General features: G+C 24.2%; 1 protein-coding gene across 2 annotated transcripts in view; it reads right to left on the bottom strand.

Moving 5' to 3' along the window:
* Positions 1-25,341, bottom strand: part of LOC117175024 (protein LSM14 homolog B) — a 58,433-nt gene that overhangs the window by 24,802 nt on the left and 8,290 nt on the right. Inside the window, exons 2-4 of one of the 2 annotated variants that reach the window (XM_033364532.1) lie at positions 23,277-23,431; positions 13,814-14,108; positions 2,856-3,072 (exon numbers count right to left, since the gene is read on the bottom strand). In XM_033364532.1, coding sequence (XP_033220423.1) covers positions 2,856-3,072; positions 13,814-14,108; positions 23,277-23,431 — 667 coding nt within the window. The remainder of the gene's footprint in view (positions 1-2,855; positions 3,073-13,813; positions 14,109-23,276; positions 23,432-25,341) is intronic. The other variant, XM_033364533.1, reaches the window with a different exon arrangement.

The raw sequence follows: 25,341 nt of genomic DNA, 5'->3' as shown, positions 1-25,341 counted from the left end.
TTAATTCAGACTTAAATATAATAGCTTCGAAATATTTTCTGTTCCAAATCCAAATTATAATTTGTCTTGAAAATTCACTGCTCCACGTTAGAATTATTAATAAGAATCATGATCCGTTCTACACAACTTAAAATTATAATTGTTTCAAAAATTCACGTTTCCAAGTCAAAATTTTAATTAATTTTACTTCTTTTAAATAGCTCCGATTCAAGTCATCATTGTATTTTTTTAATGGAAAATTCACCGTTTCACGTCAGAATTATAATTCTTCTCCAAAATTTTTTATCCCAACTCTAAATTATAAATTTTTTTCTTCAAAAATTCAGTGATTCAATTCAGCATTAAATATAATAAGTTTTGAAAAATTTCCAGTTCCAACAGAAAATTATAATTTTTCCTGAAAATTCATTATTCCAAATTAGAATTATTAATCAGAATCATAATTCTTTCTAAAAAAATTCCTCATTCTATCTCAAATTTGTCTTTATTTTGGAAAATTCACTCTTCCAAGCCAGAATTATAATTCTGGTCGAAAATGTCTGCTTCCAGATCTGAATTATTAATTCCTTTTTTTTTTTAGTCGAAAATTTACAGATCCAATTCCGATTTAAATATCATTATCAACAAGATTCACAAGATTGTAAATAAAATATTCCTTACGATTTAAATATGTGTACTTTAAAATTTAAAACATTTTATTTTTTTTATCTTGCACTTCTTTAAAAGAAGGTTTTTTCCAAATGGATTTCGATTTGTCTGTTGTTTTTAAATACTTTTTCAAAATGCTTCAAGTTCAATAAATCACCAGTGAATATAATTCTAGATTTAAATGCTAAATAAAAAAGATGTTGGTACAATGCGTAAACCAAATGCGCAAAATTGTTACACATCAGTTTTAAATTAGTACCATTTTAATCTTGCATGGATTCCACATTCGTGATTTCAAAAATACATGAAACCAATCCGGCACTATCCATGCCAAAAAAAAAAAACAGTATTATAAATTTATTTTTTTATAAAAATTAAATGCTCAAAACTTGACCTTTCTCTATTTCAAAATTATAATTTTTCGCGAAAATTCACTGTTTCAAGTCAGAATTTTACTTTATTATACTCTTTTTTTCAAGGTATAACTTAGAATTATAATTCTTTCGAGAAATTTGCGAAACTAGGTTTATTGCGTAAAAAAATTCTTTAAAAATAAAAATACACGCGGTGTTAAAAAAATGTATTTAAATTCTCATTTTTTAATATAGCAATCCAAAATTTTTTGATTAAATTGTAGTTAAAATTTTATCTTATGATGGAAAGGAATAGTAAAGTTTTCAGTTGAAATAATTTTTTTTCCAACAGAAAAAGCAACTTTTCAACGAAACTATAGATCAATTTTAAACCAAAAAGACGATTTTACAACAAAATAGTGAAATTTACAATTAAAGTGATGAATTTTTAGCTATAATGTTGAATCTTTAACTGAAATTGATGAATCTTCAACTGGAATAGTAGAATTTTAAATCAAAAAGATGAATTTTTAACCAAGAAGTTGAATTTTGAACTAAAAAATATCAATTTTCAACCAAAATAGGAACAGTTTTAATTTTTTTTTAATTTACATTAAAAACAATGGATGAATTTCAACTAAAATGATCTATCTGTAACTGGAATAGTTAAATTATCAATCAAAACGACGATTTTTCATCAAAGAAAATTAATTTCTACCAAAAAATACGATTTTTCAATTAGAAACGATAATATTAGAAAAAAAAATGGAATATTTAAATTTCCAGTTATAAAAAGTAATTTTAAGCTAGAGAAAAATGTTTAAGTAAATTAAAGTAATATTTAGGTGGAATAAATTTTTTTTAACAAAATAGATAAACTTTTAACGATAATAATTAAAACCTCAGTAAAAAGTTAATAAAGAAATATATTAAAAAATTCAATAATAATAATAATAAACTATATTAATTAATTTCTCAGCAAAAAAGTTAATTTTCATCGAAGGAAAAAAACGAATTCTCAACAAAACAGCTTAATTTTCGACCAAATAGATGAAATTTAAATTAAAATGATGAACCTTCGATAACAAAAATTAGTTATTAACAAAAGGGTGTAACTTTTAACACATCACTAAAAATTTTATTTAAAAAACAATATGAATTCTGAACGAAAAATGTAGCAGTTGATATTTCAGTAAAAAAAAATTTATTTTTAATCAAAAACAGTTTCATTCAACCAAAATACGACAACTTTTCAACGTGAGTTGAATTTTTAACAATAAAATATTTTCCTGTCAAGGGAAAGAACACATTTTTCAACAAACTGGTAAATTTCCAACAAAATACGTACAATTTCAACGACATAATTATATTTAAAAATAAAAACAATCGACTTTTAACCAAAAATATGATAGTTAAATTTTCAGTTTAAAAAAAACTTAATTTTAAAAAGAAAAAAAAAACGAATTTTACAGCACAATATTTAAATGAAGTAATATAAAGCTACTTCAACAAATGAAGAAATCATGTTTATTGAATTTTATATTGCAATTAAAAAAAAAAAAATCAGCACACTCACGAAAAAATTCTCCGAATTAAAAAAAATCACTAACATTTCCAGGTTTTTCCAGTTATATAAAAATTCCCTGACAATTCTTGGTTTTCCAGGTACGGTAGAACACTCTTTTCTTTAATCTATTTTTTCGAAATAGTAGTAGAATAGTATTATCATTAAAAAAAAAAGTGTAAAATATTGTATAAACAAAATCTGAAAAATTTCCCGTTTTCCCGACAAGTGACTGTACATCTCGGGAATAAAAATAAAATAATAATAATAATAAAACAAAAAAAATATACCTTTCACGTTCACGATGTGATTGTTGCATTCCCCGGGCGTTCGGTTTGTCACCGATCTTTCCGACATTTCCCGACTGCTGTTGATGCTGCTGATGTTGCTGGTGCTGTTGTTGATGACCAACCTGAATTCCTTGATCTGTCGTTGGACTCTTCCTCGTCATCAAGTTAGCAGTTGGAGTGGTTGATCGAGATCCTCCGCTTATCAAATCTAAGACGCCTAAATCGCATGCAAAATTATAGAAAACTTTATTTCAAATCCAGCACGCAAAATAAAATCTCAGGACAGACTATCGTAGCAATTCCTACATCTTTTTTTTTTTCTTCTCTTTTAGACCCTTTCTTTAAATTTCGTAAACTCTATAGATCGTCTAGTAGCGAGAAAAAAATTACAATTCACATTAAGATGGTCCAAAAAATTGCCAAATCAAAGGTAAAGGGTTAAAAATCTAAATAGCTTTGTTGCTTTGAACAAAAACTTAAGACAATCTTAGCCGAATTTTTTATGACAAATTTAAAGGAGGATATGTGATTTTATAGAAAAAATAATATTAGATACATTCGATATAACTTTAATTTTTGTGTAATAATTATTACTTTCAGTATATCCTAAGACTTGGAAATACTTTCGATACGAATTAATTGGTACTTGTTTTTGAATTCAGGGTGGCCGTTCGTTCTAATCGAGGAAAAAAATTCTCGGTCATTTCTCAGTTTTTTCTCGGTTCGAAAAAAATATTTTTCACGGCCAATGAAATTTAAAAAATCAAACTATATTCTAAACATTTTCCCACATAAAGTAATAAACAATAAACAACAAATTAAAGCATTCAAAGTTAAAAACTTGAATTACAAAATTTAAAAATTTAAATTTAAAAGTTTTCAATCAAAAAATTGTGTATTCAAATGCTTGAAAATTTACAATTACCAAATGGAAGGTACTAACACTTTTCAATTAAACAATGTTAAATGAAATGCAAAAAAATTGCAAATTTTCGAACTTTTATCAATTATAGAGCTCAAAGATTCAGATTAAGTTCCAAAAATATATAAACACACGTTAAAATTTTCAATAGTCTAGATTGAAGAATCAAGCAATGAACTTTAAATATTTTCAAAATTATATTATTTTAAGAAATTTTAAGCTAGATACATTAAAAATTGAAAAATAATTTTTTTAACTTGACAGTTCTTAAATTATTTTTATTTAATATAATCTAGGCATCCTTTAAAACTTTGGAAATTTTATTTAAAAATCTTGAGAAATCTAGAAGTAGTTTAAAATTTTTCAAAATTCAAAATAAGTTTTGAATTTTTTTTTCGGAACTTTTAAATGTATTTAAAATGAATTGAATTTTTTTTATAATTTGTAGAAAATCCTGCAAATAAAAAAAAATTAAATTTGAATTTAAAAATAACAATAGAACACTTCTTATTTGTAAAAATATTAAAGTAATTTTAAGAGATATTTAGAGTTCCAAAAAAAATTCGAATTAAATTTAGAACTTGAAATAATTTCAAATATTTACAGCCGAATTTAAAATAAAATGTAGATTTTTGCAGATTTCAAACAAAAAATGTAGAATTTTATTAAGAACTGTGAAAGTCTCTAAAAGAATAAACAATTTTCTTAAGATTCTCAGGAAAATTGAAAATGGTTTTTCACTTTGAAAAATTATGAAAAAATTTTAAGGAATTTTTAATTTGCAGGATTTTCATAAATTGTAGGAAAATTTCGATTAATTTTAAAATATATTTAGAAGTTCTCAAAAAAAATGTTAAAACACTTTGTTTAAATTACTTGAAATGATTTCAAGTTTTTAATTAATTTTGATTCTTTTTAAAACTTCTAAATATCTCTTAAAATTACTCACATTTTTTTCTAAAAATAATAAGCGTTAAATTGTTATTTATGCGTTAAAATTTAACAATTTCACTTCTAAATTAAACACTTTTTAAATAGAACAATTAAAATTGTAACGCTAAAAGTTTAAAAGTTATTTCTAAAATCTAAATATTCGAAGCTTTCTATGTAAAACAATTCAGTCTGAAATTGTTTAGTTTTAAATATTTGGTTTTAATTTACTCGTCTTAAATTTACTGTGAATTGTTGCTAAATATTAAATACTTATGCTTTTTCTAATTTAAAAAATGTCAAATTAAATGGGTTAAAAACTTAATATTTTAGACTTAAACAAGATTTTAAATGTAATAAAAACCCTTTAATTACGACTATACTATCATGGAGTTATTTTTAAGTTAAAAATAGTTTATAAAGTTTCAACCGCACGGTTACATCTTTTAATGGCTAAAAAAAATTAATAAAAATAATATATAAATGAATTTATGTATCAAATTCATTATAAAAAATAATATAAAGGAAGACCTCAAACTTTGAATTAAAAACATTTTATTGATAAATCATAAAAAATTTATATTTAAAAATAAAATAATCGGAATAAATGATGAATTCGTTGAAATCCATGAAAATATTTTTAAATCCCTTAAAATCGTTCATATCCTTGGAAACTGAATATTTTCTAATTTATTAAATCTCTTTTTGAATCATTTAAAATACCCTAAAATATATGAAACCCTTTAAAATGTCTTGAAACTTTTTATAGCACTATCAAATCTTAAAAATACTTTCTAAACTATTCAAATGATTGGATTATAATCTAAATATCTTGAATTCTTCTGAAATACCCTAAAATATTTTAAATCCTTTTAAATTTTGTTAGAAATTTTATAAGGCTCTTGAAAATTTCTTGGTGTTCTTTAAAACACTAAAATCTTGAAGAGTCATTCGAAATTATTGAAATCTATTCTTAAAATTCCTTGGAACCTTTTAAAATACTCTCAAATATTTCAAAACCTTTGAAATTTGTTTGAAACTTTGTAAAACTTTTGAATTTTCTTTTTAATGTTTTAAAATACACTAAAGTTTTTTGAAACCCCTTCAAACTATTGAAATCTATTAAGAACTCTTCGGAATCTTTTTAAAACACCGAAAATATTTCAAATCCTAAAAAATCTTCTGATATCCCTTGAAAATTTTATAGTTCTTGAAAATTTCTCATAATTTTTCAAACTCTAAAATCTTAAAAATCATTTGGAATCCCTTCGAATGATCAAAATCCATTCAAAATTCTTTGAAATCTTTTAATAATTCCTAAAACATTTTTTTTAATTCTTGAAATTTTCTTAAACTTAAACGAACTTCTTTTAAGACTGAAAAAATTTTAGTCACCAAAAATTGAGATACAAAAACTTTTTTATACTATACCCATTTAAAGTTTCAATTATTTAAAGTAAATTGAAATAGCTTAAAAATTAATACTTTTTATATTTTTAATGCTACCTTTCAAAACTTAAACCGGAGTGGCCGTTTTAATCGACAAAATAAATTCCCGGTCATTTTGCGGTTTTTTTCCGGTTCGCAAACTTTTTTCACGGTCAATGAAATTAAAAAGCGGAACACTAAAGCTAAACAATTTTCCACTTGAGATAATACAAACTTAGCTGCAAATGAAAGCACTCAAAGTGGAACTGTTAAATTTTGAACTTTTAACATTAAAATTTAAAAGTTTTTAATTAAAAAATGTTGTATTAAAATGCTCAATAATTTACGCGTATAAAATTAAAGGTACTAACATTTTTCAATATAAAGAAATATAAATCCACGTTATCATTTTCAATGGTCTAAATTAAAAAAACAATCAATGAACTTTAAAATTTTCAAAATTATATATTTTTAAAGAAATTTGAAGCAAGAAACATCAAATATTAAAAATAGAAAAAATTTTTAATGAACACTTCTTAATTAGAAATTCATATCTTTTCTTTTCAAATAGTTTAAACATCCTTGGAAAGCTTTAAGATTTTATTTCAAAAACTTGAGAAATCTAGAAATTGTTTTAAATTTGTTTTAAATTTAAAATTATTTTGGAAATTTTTTCAGAAGTTCTAAATATCTGTCAAAATGAATTGAATGTTGTCTACAATTTTCAGAAAATCCTGCAAATTTTAGAAAATTTCTTTACAATTTGGATGCATAAATAACAATTGAACATTTATTATTTGTAGACGAAATTTGAGTAGTTTTAAGAGATATGTAGAAGTATTAAAAAGATTCAAACTTAACCCATTAACGACAAAGCTATCAATTTTATAACATGAGTTTGACCGCAAAACTTATGGGTATAACAAAACAATTAATAGATCAAAAGTACTGTTCCTTATGTTTTTGGGTGAGCTAAATTCGAATCCGTCGTCAAAATTCGAATATTTTGACTTCAAAATTAAATATGGCGGGGTTTTTGCATATAAAAATCGTGAAAAATGTTCGATTTTTTTTATTTTTATCATTGTTTTTCAGACATAAAACGCGATAATATCTTAAAATTTCTTCAACCATCGGTGCACAAAATTCTTCAACTTTAACAGAAAATTTATATATATATAGGTTTTTTCTTCCAAAATGGCAGACAAAATGCAAAAATGTCCCAAAAACCGTTTTTTTTTTCATCATCGTTGTTTTTCTCAAAAACTTCAAAGTTTAAAAAAGAGTTCCATAGATTAAAAATGTCTTGAAATTAACCACAGAACACTATGGAATTTGTTCAGATTTTTTAGACATTTTTTTTTTATTTTTCAAAAAAAATCTGAAAAAATTCAAGAATATTCTTCGCCTAATTCTAAGACATTTTTATTTTTGGAATTTTTTTTTTTTTTGAAATTTCAAATTTTTGATTTCTTGAAAAATCAAAAAAAAATTCTAAAAAATATCAAAAAATTTCAGTGTTCGATGGTTAATTTCAAGACATTTTTATTCCATGGAACTTTTTTTTTAAACTTTCAAGTTTTTGAGAAAAACAAATATGATGGAAAAAATCAGTTTTTGGAACATTTTTGCATTTTGTCAAACTCATGTTGTAAAATTGATAGCTTTGGTCGTTAATGGATTAATGTAAATCTTGAAATGATAGCCTAATATAAAACAAAATGTTGATTTTCGCAGATTTTAAACAAAAAAATTATATTTTTTTCAAGAATTGTGAAAGGCTTAAAAAATTTTTTTAAATGTCTTAAGATTCTTAGGAAAATTAAAAATAACTTTCTATTTTGAAAAATTATTTTAAGAGAATATTTAAAAACTTTTTCAAAGATTTAAACAAAACTTTCAAAAAAGATTCTAGAGGATTTTAAGAAAACTTTCTATAATTTTCATGATAATTTTTAAACTTTTTAAAACCCCTAAACTTATCTTAAAATTACTTAAATTTTTTCTACAAATGTTCATTTGTAAATTATACATAAAAAATTAAAAATTTCACTTACAAATTAAGCATTTTTCTAATACAACAATTAAAATTTGTAACGTTCAAAGTTTAAAGGCTCTTCGAAATTTTAACGATTCCAGGTTTTCTATGTCAAACAATTCAGTTAAAGATTTTTTACTTGTAAATATTTAGTTTCAATTTCCTTGTCTTAAATAAAAATTCAAGCATTGCTAAATATTCAATAATGAATATTTTCTTTTAATTAAAAATTTCAAATTGAATGGGTTAAAAATTGAATATTTTAGATGAAACAATATTTTAAATGTAATAAAATCCTTTAATTAAGAATATATTATTGCGAAATTATCTTTAAGTTGAAAATAGTTAAATTTTGAAAAGGTTTAAAATCGTTTTGTCAAATCGTTTTTGTTCACTTTTTATTACTTAAAGTAAAGATAAATTTTAAAAAATGATTTATTTATTAAATAAAAATGTTTTGTATCCAAAATGTATAACATCAAAGGTTTTTATTTTTATTTTTTCAAATCTTTAAGAAAGCATTTAAAAATTCATTAAATTAAAAAAAATTTAAGCTTAAAAATAAAAATTTTTAACGGAAAATTTTGAATTACGCAATATCGGTTAAACAATAGCATAATTGAAAAACATAAAAATTCAACTAATTATTTTAAAACTTTTGAAATCGAACGTGGAAAGATTTTTCTTCTACAAATTTGTAAAATTCACGGTAAAAAAAGTTCACTGTCATTTCCTGGTTTTACAAAATTCCCGGTCATTTCCTGGTCCAGCGACCACCCTGTTAAACATTTCAATTCTAATTGCAAAATTAAAACCTACGAAAGGAAAAAATTAAAAATTCAGAACTCTGTTTAGAATATAAAATATTTTTCAATTTGGAATTACTTTTTTTTTTAATCTTCCGGACCATTTTAAGATTTTACATTGAAAACTAAAAATTAGGATAAAGAATACAAGAAAATGTTGCTATGATTTCTATTTTTGAAATTGTCCAATTTTATACTTTTAAATTCGAAATTGCTTTATATTGACATCTAAAATTATTATATTCAAAACTGTCATTAAGGCTTTTAATATCAAATTTTTTAATATTTACTATCGAAATAATCCTAAAATTTTGAATATTTGAATTTGAAACTACAATATTTCGAAATTTAAAATTAAAAATCTCCAAAATTAATTTAAGAAAAAACTTTAGTTTCAAGGCCTCAAAGATTAAACTGTTTGACTTGAACATTCAAAATATAATTGTAACTTAAAATTATAGAAATTTTAGAGACTATAAATATATTTTTATTAAGTATCATATCATGTAGTATCAAGTGACATTTAAAAGGACTGGATAAAATTTTTTTACTAAAAGATGTAATTTTGTCAAATTAAAAGTCACTGTCATTTTCACCATTCCAAATTGCAAAATTTTAAATACTTGCGAGAATTATTGTGAAACTTTACAGTTTAATGATCCGAAACACTTTGAAAATTATATACTTTCTAGTTGGGAACTTTCAATAATTACAAAATGCGTTGATTATGAAATAAACGGAAAATCTCCTGGTATAGTATTTCTCTCCCGGATTTATCCCGGTTCTCCCGGGTGGGTGGCCACCCTCTATATGTACAATGAAAGCCCTAATTATAATTTTAAAAAAAAGTAAATTACGTAGAAAATATATCTAAAAATTACTGTATAAAATCAGGCAACACAATTAAATTTGTTATAAATAATTAGATTAATATGTTCGTAAACTTTTTGTTGTAAACACAAAAAGCAACAAAGACAAGAGTTTAACACTTCACCTCGACGAAGGTTTTCATCCCACTGGATTAAATTCTTTTACGGATTTATTATTTCAACAAAAAAAAACACAAGAATTTTCACAAACAGATTGGCACTTTCCAAATTTGGGAGACTTTTGAATATCACCCTAATCCACATAACCAAATAAAATTGTCAACAAATAAAAATTATGCCCACACCTAATTCAACTGTTCTTGCTATTTTATATCGATTCACTGCATTTTGCTCATGGCAACTGACTGTGCAGCAGATGAAAGCAAATATTCAGCGTGAAACTACAGAAAGTTCAGAATTACATTTCCATGCATCAGATCAAGTTGAAAAATAAACAGAAAACATTAATTATTCTCAACTAAAAACTGAGAAAATCGAAAAAGAAATAAAGGTGCATAATTAAAAATAAATACTAGAGATTGAAATTTTGTGGTGAAACTTATTTTTGGATATTGTGGACAGCCACAATAAATAAGTGTAAAATTAGAAAAAGAAGTCCTCAGATTTAGGACTAATTAAAATAATAATTAAAATAGATGTGACGAGAGTAATGTTCCAAAATTAAAGCCACTGGAAGCGCATTCAAATTGAAGAAGAAAAAACAGGTTTCTGTTGTAATTTTAATTTTGCTTTACCTTCATTTTCTGTGTTAAATAATTCAACATTAGAACATTACTATAGTCACAATATAAAATTAATACTAAAGCTCTTAAACTAAGTGCAAATAAAATAAGCTTTAAGCATTTTAAGCGTAAAATAGAAGCATTTTTTAAAAATATTAATGAAGCATAATTGCCCTGAAAAGCAGAAAGGAGTAACAAACAAATTAGAATCACTCTCAAAACCAGTTTTTTCATGAATGCACATTAAATAAAAGAAAATTAAATATTTTCTTTTAAATCCCTAATCGATCAATTATTTTATTAATCAATGTTCTATTCAGTTTCCAAATTACAAAAAAAAAGCATGCAGTAGTATTGTTACTAACAATTAAGTTAGTTTTTTTTGTGTTTACGTGTAAATAATTAAGCTACAAAAACTTCTTTCACCAAAATATAAGAATAGTAAAAATATTACTGAAGAAATTAAATAGTCTACTCAATAAAAACGATTAATCTAATTAGGAGAATATAAAAATAAAAGTATTTAAAAAACAGAAATTAAACAACGTTTATAGGGTCCATTTTGAAAATGTGATCTACGAGATAGAATAATACAAAATTAACTATTTCACTTGAATGTGTGCTTTCAGTCTTCTGTTAATTACAAAAAACCACCTCTGAGGATCTTTTTTTTTTTTAAGAAAGCCCAGCCAAAAAAATTACTTTGCAAAGCACGCAAAATAACTAAAATTTTATTGCAGACTAAAATTCTTTCACAGTAGATTGACGAATTAGATTTTTTTTAATCTTCTGTTTACAGGTAATGGCCCAAAATTAACAAATTCAGTACAATTTTTTAGTTGAAATATGAAATTATTAGTGCAAAATATTTGTATTTTATAGAATCTATAATATAAAATAATAGTGAAGCAAGGACAAAATTTTGGATAACTGATGAAAATTTATATTTTAACTTCAACACGAATATTTAACATTTCCTATAGACAATCAAACCGTTAAATTGTTGTTAAAAAATATCATTTTTATATGAAAACACGAAATTTCGAAGTAAAAGAACAACGTGTCCTAAAATTGTTAAAAAATTATAAACTTTTTTTAAATTTAATGGTTTTTAAATTAAAATTTCACACACACACCAACAGAATCTAAAATTGTTAAAAAGCCATCAAACTTTTTTTTAAATATAATTTTTTCCTTAATTAAAATTTCCCATTTTCTAAAAAAAAAAAAAACACTAAGATAGTCCAAAGTTGTTAAAATTTTTAATCTTGTTGAAATTTTAATGATTTTAGCAAATATCCTTTTAAATTCAATGATTTTTAAAAATTAAAAATAGCCAATTTTAGACAAATAACGCTAACACAAACCTACAGTTTTTTGACAACATTTAGTTTTGGAAGGCAAATCATAATTTTTGTTTGAAATAATTGATTTCTGGTATAAAATATCGTGTCATTTTTTAAAAATTGCACGTACTCTTTGTAAAAAAATGATTTTTGTTGTTAACAATAATAAATTTAACAACAAAAATACTAACTGAACATGAAGAAATGTATTTAAGATTGTAAATCATCTTATAAAAACGAGAGCATCAGCTAATTAAAAATACCGATTCCCGGTGTAAAACATCAACATAACCTAAAATTTTTTAAAAGCTGTAAATCTTTTTTGAAATAGAATTTTTTTTTAATTGAAATAACCAATTTCCGTCGAAAAACACCAACACAATCCAACATTATGAAAATATTAAAAATCTTGTGGAAATATATATTTTTTTTAATTTGAAAATACCAATTTTTGAAAGTCAAACAATAACATAACCTAAAATTGTGAAAAAATTATGAATCTTCTTACAAATTTAATTATTTTGAAATTAAAATTTCGCACACACACCAACATAACCTGAAGATGTTCAAAAATTGTAAATATTCTTTCAAATCTAATTGTTTATTTAAAAAACTAATCATTCTTTACGAAAAAAACTAACACAACGTAACAGAAAATTGTTCAGAACTTTAAATTTCTTCAAAATCTAATGAATTTGATTTCAAATGTCAGATTTCTTATTAAAAATATTAATATAATCTGAAACTGTTAAAAACGGTACATCTTGTTCGAACTATAATTATTTTTGTTTAAATATAACAGTTTTTGTTGTAAAACCCTGACGTAAATTAAAATTGTTATCAAAATTGTGAACCTTCAAAATATACTGATTTTTAATTAAAAGTATTAATTTCCGGTAAAAAAATTTTCAATATAGTTGAATTTCCATCCAAAAAAGATTCCAGTTGACTTTTCAAGATCAAAATATGAAGTTTTTAACAAAAAAATTAATTTCTACAAAAAAAATTTGAATTAAAAAAAAACGATTTTTTTTCAATCAAAAATAATGAAAATATAACAAAATAGTTTAATTGCCAAACAAACGTTTGCACTTGTATCCAATAAAGATAGAATTTCTCTAAAAATATCTGAATTTTTAATTAAAAAAAAAAATCCAAAAAAAGATGAACCTTCATTCAGAAATCATTTCAGTTCTCTTTTCAACGCAGAAATATTACATTTAAACAAAAAGTCTAAAGTTTTTTAACAACTTAATTTTTTTAAAAGTACGACTTCAACCAAATTATTAAATTTAATACCAAATAGTTGCATTTTTATACCACAAGGGCGAAATTTCTTTTAAAACAGATGAATTAAAAAAGAAATTCCAAAAAAATAGTTAAATTTTTATCCAAAAAATATTCCAGTCTACTTGCCAACCCCAAAATGAGAATTGTAAAAAATTTAATTTTCTGCCAAATAGTGGAATTTTTAACCAAAACGTATGACTTTTTAACAAGATTATTAAAATTTTGCAACCAAACAGTTGTATTTTTGTCCAATTAAACTGAAAATTCTACTAAAAGAGGTGAATTTTACAATTAAAATGACAAATTTTCAGAAAAAATAGTTTTCATCGAAAAAAGATTTCAGTTGACTTTTTAGCAACAAAATATGAATTTTAAACAATACCTCAACGTTTATAATTAAAAAGATAATCTTCAGGAGAAAGTTTTTTTTTTTTTTTTTTAACAATCCCTGATGTAATACTGGGAAAGAATTTTAGTTGGCGATAAGCAATTGTGAAAGTAGAAAAAGTATTTAAAAAGCGTTACCAAGGAACAAGCAGCAGGCATGCCATTGGCCGATAATAGTTCATAGCAAAAACAGTTTTACCATCTTCCACAGTTCGATCTTTTGATATTGGGTCAACATTGGCCACCGGTTGCGAGTTTGGTATAGTGATGGCGTTTGGATCGGTAGGGCCCAAGCCCAACTCACTTGGCTGTTTGTTCATTGGTCCGCGTGGGTCCCTGGTTGGAATTCCCATCACTGGACCCATTGCCCCCATAGGCATACCGTACGGTGCTCCATATTGAGCTCCCATTGGTCCCATCTGTCCCATCATTGGATGACCATAGCCAGGTTGCGGTTGATACGACTGCTGGCCCATGGACGCCTGCACTGTCATCTAAACGGGTCAATTCCAACCATTTTTAATCAAGATAACTCAGAATTCAACAAATTGATGCTCCAAAAAGCATTTACAGGATAGCCGTTTCAATCAAAGAAAAAAAATCACGGTTTGCAAAATAAATTTCACGGTCAATAGTATTAAAAAATTTAAAGCTAAATATTTTTCCATTTCAAGTAATAAAAATTAAACTACAAATTAAAGCAATAAAAGTGAAACTTTTTCGTATTTTGCGTAGTTTGGTTAGCCATTTGAGCGTTGCGGTGTCAAATTTCAGGAAATTTTAATTCTTTCTCAATCATAAATGATGAGAATGTAGTAAAACATGGAAGTATCAGGGTGGCCGTTTTAATCGACGAAATAAATTTCCGGTTCGCAAACATTTTAGACGGTCAATGAAATTTAAAAAATATAATACTAAATCTTACAAAATTTCCACTTGAGATAATGAAAACTGAGCTGCAAATGAAAGCACTCAAAGTGGAACTGTTAAATTTTGAACTTTTAAAATTGAAATTTAAAAGTTTTTAATTTAAAAATGTTGTATTCAAATGCGCAATAATTTACGCGTATAAAATTGAAGGTACTAACATTTTTCAATATAAAAAAAAAATATAAAACCACGTTATCATTTTCAATGCTCTAAATTCAAAAATCAATCAATGAACTTTAAAATTTTTTAAATTATTTAATTTTAAGCAACTTTAAGCTAGAAACATCAAATATTAAATAATTAGAAATTCAATTATTTTCTTTTTAAATACTTTAAGTATCTTTGGAAAGTTTCAAAATTTCATTTCAAAATCTTGAGAAATCTAGAAGTTGTTTTAAATTTAAAATTATTTTGTAAGTTTTTTCAGAACTTCTAAATATCAATCAAAATTAATTGATTTTTTTTTTACAATTTTCAGGAAATCCTGTAAATTTTAGAAAAAATTTCTTTACAAATTTGGATGCATAAATAACAATTGAACATTTATTATTTATAGGAGGAATTTGAGTAATTTTAAGAGATATGTAGAAGTTTTGAAAAGATTCAAACTTAATGTAAAACTTGAAATGATAGCCTAATATAAAACAAAATGTAGATTTTCGCAGATTTTAAGGGCATGTGATACTTACAATTTCCCCGGCTTTTTTTCACAACAATGAAAATGTTTAAAAACTGAATTCGGAGATGCTATAAAATATCATAAAGGACGTCCCCGGACTCTTTTTTGAGGGATAATATCAAAAAAAATTTATTGTGCTAAATAAAAATTGTATGCATATGTATTATTTTGAGGTTACGTCGTTTTTCATCTCTGCCTTTCCGATAATCTGGAAATTATTAATTAAATAAACTTTTTTGATTGCCTGCAAACAAGGATAGTTCCGAGAGATTAGTTACTATGTTTATTTGTAAATCCAAAGTTTTCGGCCAAAAATATTGTGTAGTTTGGAAGTAACGCTCGGGTGAATTGTATCCACATAACCCCGAAATAGACACGCACGTTGTTAGCAATATCAAAATTTTTTGATAAAAAAACACAAAAAAAGTGTATGGGGACGTCCGTTAGCATGTTCGCTATCATTTCCCAAATTTTTAAGACAAAATATTTATTATTCCAGAAAAAAAGCGCTTAAACAAAAAAATTAGATTCTTTTCAAGAATTGTGAAAGGCTTCAAAAGAATAAAAACATTTTCTTAAGATTCTTAGGTAAATTAAAGATAACTTCATTTTGAAACATTATTTTAAGAGAATATTTAAAAAATGTTTCAAAGATTTTAACAAATTTTTCAAAAAATATACTAGAAGATTTTAAGAGAACTTTCTAAAATTTGCATGATAATTTTTAATTTTTTTAAAACTCCTATATATCTCTTAGAATTTCTTAAATTTTTTTCTACGAATCTCTATTTGTAAATTATACATCAAAATTAAAAAATTGCAGTTACAAATTAAGCATTTTTCAAATACAACAATTAAAATTGAAACGTTCAAAGTTTAAAGGCTCTTCGAAATTTTAACGATTCCAGGTTTTTTATGTCAAACAATTCAGTTAAAGATTCTTTACTTTTAAATATTTGGTTTCAATTTACTTGCCTTAAATAAAAATTCAAATATTGCTAAATATTCCATAATTAATCTTTTTTTTTAATTAAAAATTTTAAATTAAATGGGTTAAAAATTGAATATTTCAGACTGAAACAATATTTTTAATTTATCAAAATCCTTTAATTAAGAATATATTATTATAAAGTTATTTTTAAGTTGAAAACAGTTTATAAACTTTCAGTCACACCTTCACATTTGTTTAATGACTAAGACATTTAAAGTACACATAAATTTAGAAAAAAAATGACTTATTTATTAAATAAAAATGTTTTTGATCCAAATTTTTCAACATCAAAGGCTTTTATTTTTTATTTGTTCAAGTCTTTAAGAAAGCATTTAAAAATTCTTTAAATTAAAAATGTAAGCTTAGAAATGAAAATTTTAAATGGAAAATTTTTAAAGTAACAAAAATTTGAATTACGCATTATAAACTAAATAATAGCATAATTGAAAAACAGAAAAATTCAACTAATTATTTAAAAACTGTTGAAATCGAACCTGGATAGATTTTTCTTCTACAAATGTGTAAAATTCCCGGTCAAAAAAAAATCACTGCCATTTTACGGTTTTTCCCAGTCTCAAAAAATTCCCGGTCATTTTTTGTAACTTCTGTCGTCTTTCCAAAAATTTAATTTTTTTTTATTTTCAGGATGGCCGTTTTAATCGAAGAAAAAAATCCCCAGTCATTTCCGGGTTCACAACAATTTGTCACGGTCAATAATATTTAAAAATTAAAGCACTTAAACTCCTTAATTTTACACTTTTGAAATTGAATTAGAAAAGGGTTTTTTAATTTGAAAATTTCTTATTCCAAAACTCAATAATGTACACATAAACAATGGAAGATACCAACCATTTTTAAATGAACAATTTTAAATAAAATGCAGACGAAATGCAAAATTTAGAATTGTTCACTTTTATACATTAATGAGTGCAAAGATTCAGATTGAATTCTAAAAATATAAACCCCCCTTATCATTTTTAATGCTCTAAGTTAAAGAATCAATGAACTTCAAAATTTTTAAAATTATATTATTTTAAACAATTTCTTAAATTATAAGTTAAATTATTTTAATTTAAAAAAGATAAAATCCTTTTTTCAAAAGGAATGTAATTTTTCTTACACTTTTTAGAAAATCGTGCAAATTAAAAAAAAATCTTAAAACCGCAAGATTCTTTTTTAATTTTTTCTTTTCTTTAAATATTTTGCCAGTTTGTGAAATTGTTCTGAAATATTTTTATTCTAGTGTACGCGCCTTATTCAAATTTTGGAAATCTTTGTGAAATGTTCAAAATCCTTTTAAATGCTTTAAACCCCTCGAACTACTTTGAAACCTTTTGAATTCTCTAGTAATAATTGGTTAAATAACACCAAAAATGTATACTTTATCATTCTATATTAGCGAAGATGAAATAAAAAAACTTATAGAATTATTCTATAATATTAAAGTCTATTCATGGCAATCTATAAAACAATTGGTAAAGTCTACAAAAAATGCTTAGAAATCTCTTATTTATACTGTAATGATTAATGAGTAAAAGATGAATTACATATTGAAAAATGAAAAACTTTCTGTAGAAAGACTTCTTCTAAATGAGATGTTTTTTTCATAATAGACTAAAGGTTGGAATTACTTTTCGTATTTCAATAAAATAATGGTTTCAAAAGGATGGAAAAAATTAATTCAAGATTCTCGTGAAAAATTCAAGGAGATTTCCAGGTTTTTATGGTCGCTAGACACCCTGACTTGAAATCTTCAAAATCCTATGAAAATCCATTAAAAATTTGTTTGTTCCCTTAAAACATGTTAATAATCTCAAATTTCCGTAATTTTTTTGTTAAATACCTAATTAAAATAACCTGAGGTCCTTGAAGATGCTTTCGTATTTCTTGAAATCCTTTGAAATCTAATGACGTTTTTTGAAATATTTCAAAACCCCTTGAAATAAAGCTTTTGTTGTAATCTCTTGAAATCCATAAAAAGCTTTGGAAATCTCGTTAAATGTCACAAACATTTTTGCATTTCTTCCTCTTTAACTGATAGTTATGCACTTTTCTTTCAGGTATAAAAACAATCTTACAGCCTAGCCGATAAATAATTTTAATGCAAAAAATATTGCTTTTAATCTAAATTTATATTAACATTTTTACGGACAACAGTCATACAAAATCTTATAAGTTCAACTTAAACTTAAAACTAAAAAAAAAACTTAAATTTGGGACGTTTTTATTATGAATATTTCCAAATGTAATACCTTTTAATTTGCGGATGCAAACTAAAACCGTAACGTAAATTAGAAATTTCAGAAAAGTAAAGGCCCCGAGTGCTATTTTCCATTTTACCTGAAAAGCAACTGTAAAATTTGTTCACAATCAAAATACAAAATTATGAAGTAAACGTGTTTTTTTATTTGCCTCAAAACCATAGGTTGTATAGACATAGTTTTAATTGAAGATGTGGATCTCAACAAAATACGTCTTTTTTCTTCTGTTAATTTTTTCCCTTTTCGAGAAAAATAAAAAAACGTAAAAAAAAAATCAAGAAAATCTTTTATTATTTTTCTAAAGTCAGTGGGCATTTTTAATTTTACTTACTGGTCGGCTCTGTGAAAAATACAAACTGCAATTTTTTACTCATAAACCCCCAAATTGCGTTGCTTTTGCTTGTTATTCAAAATTGCACAAAAAATTACTTTAGAAAAATTGAACTTTTTTCAATCCCTGGTGAAAATCTTTTTCCAAATAAATACACTTAATTAAAAGCAAAATTCCAGGAAAATAGTATTTGTAAAAAAATATCCATCAAAGATTGAAAATCAAACATAATCAAATTAAATTTTTTAATAAATTTTTACATAAAAATATGAATCTTTAAGAACTAAAAAATGATTTGTTAACAAAGTAAATCAACCAAATCCTTCAAACAAAATAATTGAATCAAACAAAGAAGAAGAACTTTTAACTAAAAAGTTGCATTTTCATTTGAAAAGTGATACTTTTACTATAATGGATGATTTTTCAAATCTGAAAGATAAATTCTTTTTAAATAGTTGAATTTTCTGATAAAAAAGATTTCAATTAACTTTTCACAAACAAAATAGAAATTTTTAAACAAGAAATAACTTTCTATGAAAAAAATATGGAATTTTCATACCAAAAAGACTAATTTTTACCAACAAAAATGGCTTTTTAACCAAATTGTTGAATACTCTACTAAATAGTTGCATTTATATCCAAAAAAGATGAAATTTCTCTTAAACCAGATGAATTTTTATTTTAAAAAATTCTCAATGTAGTTGAATTTCCATCCAAAAAAGATTCGCGTTGACCTATCAAGGTCTAAATATAAATTTTTTTAACAAACAAAAAATGTGCACAAAAAAAATTTGAATTCCAAGCAAACGAATTTTTTTCAACCAAAAATAATGAAAATATAACAAAATAGTTGAATTTTCTACCAAATAGTTGTATTTTTTATTTTATTAAAGAAAGATAGCATTTTTTTACTAAAACAGATGAATTTTTAATAAAAAACGACACCATTTTTTTATGTTTAACTTTCACCGAGAAACAATTAAGTTCGTTTTTCAACACCAAAATATAAATTATAATCAAAAAGTGAATTTACTAAGAAATAGTTAAATTTCCAATAAAACTGTGGAGTTTTTAACCAAAAAAGTATGTATTTTCAACAAAATAGTGTAATTGTCATACAAACATTGGAATTTTTATCCAATGAAGATTCGTTTGTTATTTAAAATTTTACAACAAATTAATTTAAACAAAAAAAAAACACAATTTTTTTCAATCCTGGTGGTAATTTTTTTCCAAACGAATACACTAAATTAAAAGCAAAATTACAGGAAAATAGTATTTCTGCCTATTTTGGCGATATTTGTATTTTGTTTGGGTATAAAGTTATATTTTATTGTAGTTTAAATATTTTTAATATTTTATCATCGCAAAAGACTAAGTTTTTGGATTGAAAAATTGATTGATTTATTTATATTTTCCTGCAAAAATGGTTCAAGTTTTTTATACTTATTTGTAAAAAAAAATGTCCATCAAAGATTGAAAAACAAACATAAGCAAATTTTGTTTAAATTAATTTTTGTGAAATTTTGGATTACATGCCAAAACTACCCGATTAATTAGTGTTTTAAGGGCCCAAAATAGAAAATTACACTTTTCATAGAATCCACTAGGAATTAAAATTAATAAACCCTGATTTTGTAAAAAAAAAATTCCACATTTTTCTCTCGAAAAGGTGCTTCGAACGAAGAAACATTAATATAATAAAAAAATATGGGTTCGACAACTTGCATTTAAACAATCAAATTGTTTGTTATTGATCGGAACAAAATGTATGTCCTTTTCTAAAGCTTTTAAATTAAGCTACAGCTAAAAGGGCTAAATGATTCTTAATTTGAGTGAATAGTGAATAACAACAACAGGAAATTTGTGAGTGAAACTTCAATCAGGTGTTGCTTATCTGTCTGTTATTTATAAACACGTAAAATCTAAAGTCATTGTCATTCAATTTTGTACTGACAACGGGAAAAAAAAATGATTATAAATTCAGGCTTCACAATCTCTATAGCATAAAATCTAGGGGCCAAAGGGTACTTTTTTGGCGCTCAAAGGGTAACAAATTCATGATAAATTAGGAAGATTTCAGAAAAATAACTGTTACATTAAAAAGAATTCAAATGAATTTCAAACAATTTTTAAAGGTAAAAAATCCATTAATTTCCGTACAACTAGAACGAATTTACAGAAATTTAAGATAAACGATAATAAGTCGATGAAATTCATAAAAATTCAAGGGAAATAAAAAAAATCAAATTAATTTGAAACAATTTAAAGAAACTTCATTGAATTCTGTAACATTGAAATAAGCTTAGAAAAATTAAAAGAAATTTGATGAAATGCCTAGGAATTCAAGTAGAGGTTAATAGATTTCAGGATCAATTAAGTAAACACTTTTAAAAATTCAAAAAATTCACTGAATTAGGTAGAATTGAGTGCATTTAGAAGGATTGAATTACAGGCCAATTCTAGAACAAAAGGATCAACCTTTCAAAAATCGACATTCTGTTTTAAAAAATTTGAAATTTTCTCTTAAAATTCAGATTTCAAAATAAAAAATGGTTTGAGATTTTCCCAGGAATTTTATGGATTTTTTTTTAGTTTTCCTAAACTTTTTAAAACCCCTACAATATTAAAAAAGTTTGTTTAAAATCTTTACAATTATTTATATAACAATTTTTTTACTATAAAAAATTATAGAGTTTGCAGAAAAATATTAAAAAGGCAATTATTTCCCAATATTAAAAAAAATATAGGAATTTAATAGACTTCAGGATCAATTAAATAAAGTTTTAAAAACTAAAAAAATTACTGAATTAAGTAGAATTTAGAAGGATTCAAGTAAATTAAAAATTTCAAGAGAATTCCAAAGAAATAATTTGAATCTTCAGAACTCTACTAACTTCTGACACAAGAAGTGACTAATGATTACAAAACAATTCAAGATAAATTCAAAAGAATTCAACTGAATTATAACAATATTGAACATCGAAAAAAAATTTGATTAATTACAGTAAATTTTGAGTGAATTTAGAGAAATTTAACAGAAATGAGAAGAAATTCATTTTCTTTTAATCGAGCAGAATTTAAAAACCAAACAAGTGGATTAAAAACAGTTAAAAAATCTGGAAAAATTAATTTAATTGTGTAGAATTGAGTGAATTTAGAAGAATTGAAAAGAGTTTAAAAGTATTTAGGATAAATTAATCAGAATTCAGGGCAAATTCAAAAAGAATTCTAAAAAAATATTTGCAAATCTCATAAAATCTTCGAACCCCTACGAAATCCCTCACGTCTGGTGAAAAATTCTTTGAAATCGATTAAAATATTAAAATCCCCTAAAATTGTTAAAACCACCGGAAATGACTGGAAATTGTTTAAATCTCTTCAAAATGCCTTGGAAACTGTTAAAATACCCTAAAATATTTCAGTCTTTGAAAGCCTTAAATACTGAAATAAATACAAAATTTGTGGGAATCTTTTAAAATTTGCTAAAATATTTCGAATCCTTTGATATCTTTTGAAAGCCCTGGAAACTTTTTAAATAATTTGAAAACGCCTGAAAATCTGTTACAACATCTTCAAGTATTTCAAATCCTTTGAAATCCCATTAAATTACTGAAATCAATAAAAAAAATTCTTTGTAATATTTTAAATAATCCAAATTAGTTTAAATCCTTTGCACTTCTCTGAATTTTTAACATTTTTATTTCAAATCCTTTAATCATTTTATCAATTGATCCTCAGGATGAATTAAATCAAAAAAAATTTGAATTAAAAAAAAATCCATTGAATTAAGTAGAAAAAAGTAAATATATAGAAATTCAAGTTAATTAAAACACTTCTAGGGAATTCATAAAATTCAAGAGAATTCGAAATATTCTCAAATCTTTAAAACCCTACAAAATACCTCACTTCTCATAAATATATTTTTTGAAATGCTCTAAAATATTATAAAATTCCATCCTGTTAAATCGTTCTACACCTTCAGAAATTCTAGAAAACTTGTTATCCTATAATATTTCAAAACCTTTAAAATCACTTCAAATCAAAGAAATTAATTTTTTTTTAATCCTTGAAATCTTTTTAAATTTCCTAAACCACTTCATATCAAAAGCCCATGAAGAAAATGCCTTAAAAGTTTTAAAAACACCCTAAGATCTTTAAAATACCTTAAAATTGATGAAATCTATACAAAATTTCTCGGAACCTTTATAAATACCCTGATATATTTTTAAGATTTCAAGATAATTCAAAAATATGTATATAGGAATAAGCAATATAGGGAATGGTTTGTGAACCCTGAAAATTGGTTTAAAATTCGTAAAATTATTAATCCAAAGCTTCACTGTTGCCTTATTAAAGTGCGGCCACATTAAAATAAATACTATATTAAATGCAATTTTAAAAAAAGTTATTAGTAAATTAGTAATAAAATCCAGTTAAACAAAATATTGCTAAACAAAAAAATCTTACCTGAACGATCGCTGGATCATTGGGTATCGAGCTAACATTGCTAACTACTCGAATATCCTTTATGTCCGTTCCACGGAAGAGGATGTATTCGTAGATCTGATTTTGGGGTGCAACCGGAATTTGTGTTTCGCGGTCCTCCGTACCGAATGACCTGACTGTAAAAAATGAAATAAAAAAACATTGATCAAAGATCTAATTTTTTACAGACGAAATCTTTCAATCAAATTGATCTGGTTTCAACAAAATAGTTAAATTTCGAATCTGAAAATATTAATTTTACACGCAAAAAAAGATAAGATTTCAACAAGAGTTGAGTTCGAGCTGACAAGGCGAATTTTTTTTGGAAAACAATGGTCCTTTAAGGTAGTTGTGCCAAAAGTCAGATATCTAAAAAAAAAAAAGTTTTTCTATTATTTTAGGAATCAAAATATTATAAATGATGTGATTTCAAATAAAAATTTTTTTTTTGTGAAAAATGTTAAAATGATTGCATTTTAATAAATGACGGCTTATTTTTTCGGGAAATCATTCTCTAAAACTCTACTGTTTCCAATTTTCAAAATAACTACATAATCATAACATATAATTGATTGTTTAAAAAAATATTTTTTTGAAGAAAAAAATTGTTCAAACGATTTCAGCCATAGAAAAATTTACTTTCAACATTGGAACCAGTAGAGCTGTAGAGAATGTTTTCGCGGAAAAAATAAGCCACCATTTATTACAATGCAATCATTTTTCAAAATTTGGTACGAAGCGACGGTCAGGAAAAACTCAATTGCAAAAAACATGGTTAAAATTAATAGGTTTTTTTGGTGACTCAACATTTTTCATGAAAAATGTTTTTCATTTGAAATGCCATCAGTTATAATATTTTGTTTCTTAAAATCATAGAAAAACTATTTTTTTCAGATAGCTGACTTTTGGCACTACCTTAAACCCGACGAAAACATCAATTCTGAACCAAAAAAGATTAATTTTCAAACAAACAGTTACATTTTGAACCCAAATATGTGAACTACAAAACAATTGAATTTTAGAACAAAAAAGTTCGCATTCCGTCAAATATGTAGTTAAATTTTCAATGAAATACTTCAATTATCAACTGAACAGTGGAATTTCCAACCAAAATGATATAAATTTTCGCCAAGAAATCTAATTTGTTACAATAAAAGACGAATTTGTAACTAAATACATAAATATCCAACAAAAAAATTTAACTTTGAACTATAAATGATAATTTTTCAAGCAAAAATTTAATAGTTAAACTTTCAGATTAACAAAAATTAATGTTAAACAGAAAAAAATACAATAATTTCCAACAAAACAGTACAATTTTCATCAAAGGAAATGAATTTTCATCTAAAATGAACAATCCTTAACCAAACAAAAAAAATGAAATTTCAACCAAACAGTTGAATTTTTAAACAATAAAACAAATTGTTAAAAAAATGTGTATCTTCAACCAAGAAAGATTGACTTTTCTACCAAAAAAATATGAATTTTCTGTCCAAAATATTAATTTTCAACAAAATAATAAAATTTACAGTAAAATAATGAAATTTTTAACCAAAAATATGACATTTATACTAAATAGTTTAATTAAGGGATGAATTTTAAACAAAATACACATTGAATTTTTAACCTAATTGAGCACTAATTATTTGAATTTTCAAATTAAAAAGATGAAGTTTCTACCAATTAGTTGAATACTCAACAACAAAATTAATGATCAATAAAATAGTTGCATTTACAATTAAATAGTTGCACTTTCATTCAAAGAGACGAATTTTCAACAAAATATTTGAATTTTCGACCCAAAAGGATTAATTTCTAATCCATAAGGACGAATTTTTTAGAACAAAAAAAAAGAATTTTTAACATACAGTTGATTTTTTCATCGAAGAAGATGAATTTTCAACCCAAAAGGACGAATTTTAAACAAGAGTAGAATTTTAGACCAAAGATAAATCTAACAGTTGATATTGCAATCAAAACAGATTTAAAATTTCAAACTAAAAAGAAGTTTAAAAAAAGGGAATTTTCAAAAATTATTTGAACTTTT

The sequence above is a fragment of the Belonocnema kinseyi genome, chromosome 6 (genome assembly GCF_010883055.1).
Source record: "Belonocnema kinseyi isolate 2016_QV_RU_SX_M_011 chromosome 6, B_treatae_v1, whole genome shotgun sequence".
Classification (NCBI taxonomy): domain Eukaryota; kingdom Metazoa; phylum Arthropoda; class Insecta; order Hymenoptera; family Cynipidae; genus Belonocnema; species Belonocnema kinseyi.
The sequence above is the reverse complement of the archived record's forward strand: the minus strand, read 5'-3'. Positions and strand labels throughout refer to the sequence as shown.